Source organism: Martes martes (assembly GCF_963455335.1).
Source record: "Martes martes genome assembly, chromosome: 3".
NCBI classification, from domain to species: domain Eukaryota; kingdom Metazoa; phylum Chordata; class Mammalia; order Carnivora; family Mustelidae; genus Martes; species Martes martes.
In genome coordinates, this window is record NC_137890.1 from 160,699,843 (window position 1) to 160,706,765 (window position 6,923).

The 6,923-nt window shown below is 42.5% G+C and overlaps 1 protein-coding gene across 1 annotated transcript in view; it reads right to left on the reverse strand.

The window, feature by feature from the left end:
* The window catches only part of COL4A3 (collagen type IV alpha 3 chain), a 123,855-nt gene extending 117,441 nt beyond the window's left edge, over window positions 1-6,414 (reverse strand). The window contains exon 1 of the mRNA XM_080799436.1: window positions 6,313-6,414. Coding sequence (XP_080655562.1) covers window positions 6,313-6,399 — 87 coding nt within the window. The 5' untranslated portion in view covers window positions 6,400-6,414. The remainder of the gene's footprint in view (window positions 1-6,312) is intronic.
* Between the last annotated feature and the right edge of the window lie 509 nt (window positions 6,415-6,923).

Below are 6,923 nucleotides of genomic sequence, written 5' to 3' on the forward strand. Positions count from 1 at the left end.
ATGAGCATGGTCAGACGCACACGGATGAAGAACCACAGGGCATTTGCAAACCAGACGGCCCTGTTGTCAGAATCAGACACTGACAGGTTTGAGGGTTTCCATCAATTGCAATATTTCACAGAATTAACCTCACTCACAGTTAACACTAGACAGTTGCGGCTGTGCTCTCCATAGTAGGGCAAATATTCTAAGGGAAATGCAAAGACAGATTTTATTTAATTCAGTTTTTCCAAGGATCATGTCCAAAAGCAAACTACCCAGAGAAATGTTCAAGGAGGAAAGCCCGCCTCAGAGAGGGAGAGGAGGCTGAGAGAGAAAGTTGGTGGTTTAGCTGTTGTTGACCTTGACCCCCACCTCATCTAATGGAAGTCAGAATGTTTGGAGGAAATTGGCAGTGGGAGGGCCAAGAGGAGGGTGGCCCTGAGAAGACAAAAGGAAACATGTTTGGTGCCCTCCATCCTCCCAAACCGTTAGGACGTAAGTCTATTCTAATGGGAAAAAATTCTCTGGGAGTCACAGAACTACTTTGTTCTTTTTTTTCCCTCCCAGGGCAGAACAGCTCCAATCTGTGAGCAATGAGGTGAAATGGAGGGGGTGGGGCAGGCTGAGTGATGACAGAGGAGGCTTTTATTTTCCCCAAACTTCTCATTCACATGGTCTCCCCATGGGTGATAATAGACAGAAGACACAGGACAGACCCGACCTTGAAATCATAGAAAAAACAATCAGAAAGGGATTCGGTATAGAGTATGTGTAAAGTGATTAAAGGCATAAGATAAAGGGGAAATCTACAAAAGAAAAAAAAAAAAAAGACAAAACCAAACCCAGACGTGGACTCCAAAAAGGACTTCTAGAATAGTCACTGAAATTAAAATTTAATGAATAAAAATAATTATAGTTAACATTTATTGAATGATTACTATGTGACAGGCATGGTAAAAGTATGTGTTATGTGTATTAAATCACTGAATCCTCATTAAAACCTGAGGTCAAAAAAAAGGCAAAACAAAAAACAAACCTGAGGTCAGTTTCTTACTTCCATTTTAAGGTCAAGAAATTGAGACAAAAATATAAAAGCTGGTAATAAATAAATCTGGGGCTATAAACCATGTTGAATGGTTCCATCCAGAGTTCTTTTTCATTCCTGAAAATTACAATAGACTGAAAAATCTACTGAAACTTATAAACAGCAGAAGAGAGAATTAAAAATTGGAAGAAAGACATGAGATGGCTTCACAGGGTGTGACAGGGGAGAAGTAGTGCCTGGGACAGAAGTTGAATGTGCTACCCCGTGGTCTCAAGTCCAGCTGATGATTGGTCTCATGGAGAGTCTGGGTGAAGCTCTGCACTTCTAACCACAGTTCTTCCGTGAGGAGAAGAGAATTTGTGCAATAGCTCCCATTGCCCACACATCAAAGATTTGTCCCACAGGGGTTAATACCCTACATCTAAAGGACAACAGGGAGTCATGAGTAGAGTCTAGAGGAACCATAGACTGTTCCATGTGCAAAGTCTGTGGCCAGGTTGGCAGCTGGGGTAAGTCAGTGCCCAAAGCCCAGGAGGACAGTGGGACCCAGAGGATCCAAACAGCATATGAAGGGTCTCTGTTATAAGAAGTTAGGAGAACTAGAGGAGAAGACAAGAAGGTCCAGGATGCATCCTAAGAATTTCAGGAGTAGAGACAGTGGGGAAGGAGAAGTATAAAAAGGGAAGGTCTGAGAATTTTGAAGATTTGATGAAAACTATAGACTGTCAAATTAAATAATCACTGAGTAGGATACATAAGAAATACATGGGCACAGATAATTTTAATAACATGATTAAGAAATCTTGACCATATATATACATGTACATATATCTTTGAAGACAGAATATCATCTCTATCATAATTTCATAAAAAAAGATTAACTAGAAAATCTACATTTGGAAATTAAGAAATAAGTATGTAAATAACCCATAAGATGAAGAAATCAATTAGAAAGGAGTCTGAATGTAATTATGCTAAAAGAGTGCTTATTAAAATATGTGTGATATTGTTAAAGCAGTATTTGGGGGAAAGTTTTTAGTCTTAAATACATTTGAACTATTTAAAGTTGTTTAATTAAGGTCAAAATACAGAATTTACCCAGTTTGCTATATCTTTGAGAGTAAGGCTACTAAGTCTTGAAAAAAAAATACCATTTACAATAGTACTGAAAATATCAAATATTGATAAAGAAACAGAAAGCTCTAAAAAATAATGAGAAATGAAAGCCCTAAATAAAAGGTCCCTTAAATGAATACAAATAGACCCATTTATGAATGAGTGATTGGTACACAAGCTTGCAGATATAACACTGCAAAACAGTAAGGGAAAGAATGCATTGTTTAATAAATAATGTTGGGACAATTTGTCATCTATATGGAAAAAGATAAAATCACATCACTTAAGTAGAAAAATAATTCCAGGATTAAGAGTCCCAAATGCAAAAGAGTTAAATTGTAAAACATTATATATTTTTTTAAGGTAAGACAATATTTTCATAATCTCAGGGAAGAAAAGGATTACTTCAATGAGACACAAAACACAAAATGTCCAGAAAAAATGAATAGATTTGAGAGTATAGTGAGAAAAGTTTTATATGTTAAGACACCAGTAACCAGATGAAAAGTTAAACCAGAGAATGGAATGGAATCTTTGCTGCATGTTTAAATGGCAAAAGTTTGGCATCCAAATACATAAGAAACTCCTAATTATTAGCAACGAAAAGGGCAAGGCCACAAGAGATAGATAGGAAAAGAGCTGCCATGCAATTCACCCGGAGGTAATCTAAACTGCCAATTAAAACAAGAACAGATCCACAAACTCACTAGTCAAAATGGGAACCTATTTTATGCCCACGAACATCTAAACACACCAAATTTTGCTGAGGATGTAGGGAAACAGGTGCATTCTGGGTAGGCTTTCAAAATCTAGTTGTCACAATGGTACCTATACGAAGATGTTACATTCCAACTTCCTGAAACAAGACCATGGAAACAAACTTCCTGTGTTTAGGGGGATGGAAAAATAAACTGTGCTTTATTTATATAACTGGATACTTGTAGCAGCTATCACATCCTATGTATATGCATGAATCACATCTATATGTACAAACATGGATGAAATCCAAAACCGTAATACGGATTGACACAAACAAGAGCCAAAAGGTATCTATTAATGTGAAACCATTTATTGCATTTGAAGGACAACAAAACAATAATATTTATTTTTTGTGGTGACTAACACACATATGCGCACACACATAGTGTGTAAATACAAAACCATACACAGAAGAGGGGGCAAAGAATGTGTGTATGACTTTTTTATTCATATGCTGTTTTCTCTAAAGGGAAAGACGTTACTTTTATGTTACTTAACGTTACTGTTACATTACTTTTTGTCTCTTTGGAATGTTTCCCAATTCAACTTACTTTTTAAAATTTAAGAATGAAATCAGTCGAGAAAGCATCCTCCCTAAAATGTAACTGTTATTCAGCCCCCGGGAGTTGCTTGCTGCGTTTAAGCTCTGTCTGGAATTTTAAGGGGAAAAAAGGCAGTAGAAGCATACCTCAGACCATGAACCTCGCCTTTGGCAGCTATCAGAGAAGGAGCGCTCTCTAGCTCATCTCCCAAATCTATGTCCTGAGGCAACAGCAATGTGTCTCCCAGTTTTCCAGTTGATGAGCTGAGCCCAGGAACAGCGATGAACCTGAGGAAACCCTGAGCAGCCAGGTCTGAAACCACAGTGGATTTCACAGAGGGCACTTGAGAACAAATTATGTGGGTGGACAGTTCCACCCTGTCTGAACTCAAAATGTGGAGTCAACGCCACTACTACCTCCCTGATTTGAGAAATTGCTGAGGTACAACTGCAGAAATTGAGAGCAAAATGTATTCTTAACTAGTGCAGTCCCAAGATGATAGACATGCTCGCCCAGAGGCTAACTGTAGCCTGCACATGCACATTACTTGGCCGGGTGTTTGTTCAGCCCTTTACAAAAACACAAAAAACAAAAAAAACAACCCAAACACTGTGTGTTTTGCCAAAATTTGACTTATTTGCTAACATCTGGAGTTTGAGAGATTTCTTATGGAAATTGGACCCCCCCACTCCTCACCCACCCCCCTTCTCTCCTGAAGAAGGCAGGGATTCTGGCATTACTGAGCCTGAATTCTAGAATGTCAGTGAAGTCTGGCCCATACCCCATGGGCTGAGTCAGTATCTCACCGGCTGGTCCCTCTGGAAATTTCAATTCTCCCATTTTACAGAGAGACCTGAGGCTCAGAGACGTCAAGTCCCCTGCCCAATGCCACAGTTATCCTAAGGAGAGAGCCATCCTGGCATCCCCTAGACCAGTGACTGGTTGACTTATGATTCTTTTTCTCTACAAACATTTCAAGGTTTCTAATGACACTTTTTATATAATTCATCAGGTGCAAAGGAAATGATCATTCTTATCAATTTTAACAAAAACTTGCTTCAAGCGATGATAAAAAGAATACAAATGGATTAACTGTATTATCAGCAAGAAGTCATTAAGATTTGACCAAACTCAAGACAAAAAATGTTACATGTAGAAACTAATAAGGGACTATGACAATATAATTAAAAGTTGGCATAATTAGAGGTTGTATGATCACAGAGCATCACTTTTCCAGGCTGATCTTTACATACCCCTCGTTTCCCCGTGCCCCCCCCCCTTCCCCTACCTCTCCTCTTCTTTAGAGTCTAGAAGGATGTGCAAACCCTGCTCGGGACCTCTGCCCCATGCCTTCCCACAACATATACTTTCTTTAGGTTTTTGCTGTTGTATTTATTTGCTCCTGGATTAAAGATAGTAGACAATCTACAGTAACTTGGATGAGTTTAATATGCCATGCCTGGAAGTATTGGGTTGGGCATTTCTAGTCTATGCAAAGTGCATTTCTGTTAGAACCGGCTACATGAAGAGATTACATGGATTATAAAATTCCTTAAAATGGAAAACACTCAATAACCTAAGTGTAAATTGACATGGGGATGGTTTAATGGACTTTAACATATTCATATACTGTGGAAAATCATGCAACGGGAAAAAAAGAAAGAGAGATGAAGGTGTATCACATATAACATGGACAGAGCTGAAGGTTGCAAAAGGATGCATATAGCATGGTACCGATTATGTTAAAAAAAAATAGCAACAAAATCACATGTTGTTTATAGGTCTATTTATGTCTACTCAAATGCATAGAAAATGCCCAGAAAGAAACACGAAGTGGTAAATGGATGACTTTTGTTTGGATGGGGAGGGGGAGAGGTATAAAGATGCTCAAAGAGGATTTTAGCTTCATCTTTCATGTCTTAACTTAAAAGAAAAAGTACATAGATTACATATGGTAGTAACACATATTTATGTTACTATTAACTTCCAATCACAATCTCAATCATGAAATTGTAAAACTGCTCGTCTTTCGAAATGAAACTTTCACTGCACTATCACCCGAATTAACTTTTTAAGTGTATAAATCACAGATGCATCTGACAAGTTAAATTTGACTCTCACGAGTTCAAATCAAGCCAACTAGGAGTTATAATAGTTTGGAGGACACCTAATTTATCTTTGCAAAGAATAAGGAAATACGGAGTGCATTTAAATGAATCTGGGATCTCTCAGATTATAAATCAAAATCAAAGTGACAGATTGCTTAATTTATCCTAACATGAGTTTTATTTCTAAGGTGCTAATAAGTTTTCAGTGATAAGCTTTTCTCAACAATAACGACAGAACATTGGAGTGTGGGTTTCGACAAGGGGGAAACGAAGCCCCAGAGAGGTCAGAGTTCAGTGTGAGGTGACATCTAGGAAACGTCAGGGCTGGGAGTCCCCCAGCACTCTATGCTTTCTGCCAGGCCATGCTGCCTGCTCTGGCTCACCAGTATGACACAGTGTTTCTCTGGAGCCGGTGTTTTCATCCCTAGCCATTATCTCAGACCTGGGTCCCTCTCTCTCTCTCTCTCTCTCTCTCTCTCTCTCTCTCTCTCTCTCTCGAATCTATCATCATCTATCGTCTTCTACCTCTGGAGGCCTTTCCCCAGAGGAACAAGCTTGTTCCTCTCTTCCACCAGCCTCCCCCAGCGCATTCCACCTGTTACCCCGGCATGCCCGCTTTCTCGCATCCCCACGCTGCCCGCCCAGCACCGGCGTGGAGCCCAAAGTCACGCACGCACCGGGACTCAAGGACTGCACCCCGCGGGTGGGGCCTGCGCGTTCCCAGGACGAGGGGCTGGGTATCGCGCCCCCCATCACTCACCTTGCCTGCCGTTGGCGCCGCTGCCAGGAGCACCAGCAGGAGCAGCCGCAGCAACACGGGCGGCCTGGGCGCCGTCCCGGGGCGCATGGTGGGCGCCCGCTCAGAGCCCCGGCGTGTCCAGTGACCCGCAGGCTCTGCGGCCACCGCGTCCCTTGCGCGACGCGGGTTGGGGAGCCTGGTTGTGAAGCTCGCCTCGCCAGCCCGCCCGGGGAGGGTTATGTAGGGCTCAGCCACGCCGTCCGTCCCTCCCCACTGAGGTTTTTGACTGCGGCTCCAAGGGAGGGAAGAAGTGGCTTAGGTCCCGCCCTCGTCCCCCCTCCCCTTCAACTCACCAGGCAATGTCCCTCCGACCTGGGCATCGTGCCCAGCAGGGGAGAAAAAACTGCGCTGCGGGGCAGGTGGGCGCAGATCCAGGGTAAGGGGTTAGGAGATGATGCCCCCAAGGTCCTGGGGCCTAGGCCGGGCCGGGGGGCGCGGGTCGGAGGTGGGGAATTTGGGGGTGTGCGCTGGGGAGGCGGCTCAGCGGGGTTGGGGGAGTGGCCAGCGGCCGTGCCCAGATTAAGCGGGAGGCGCGCTGGGGCGTCCGCACTCGAGCGGCCCAGCCTGCTCCC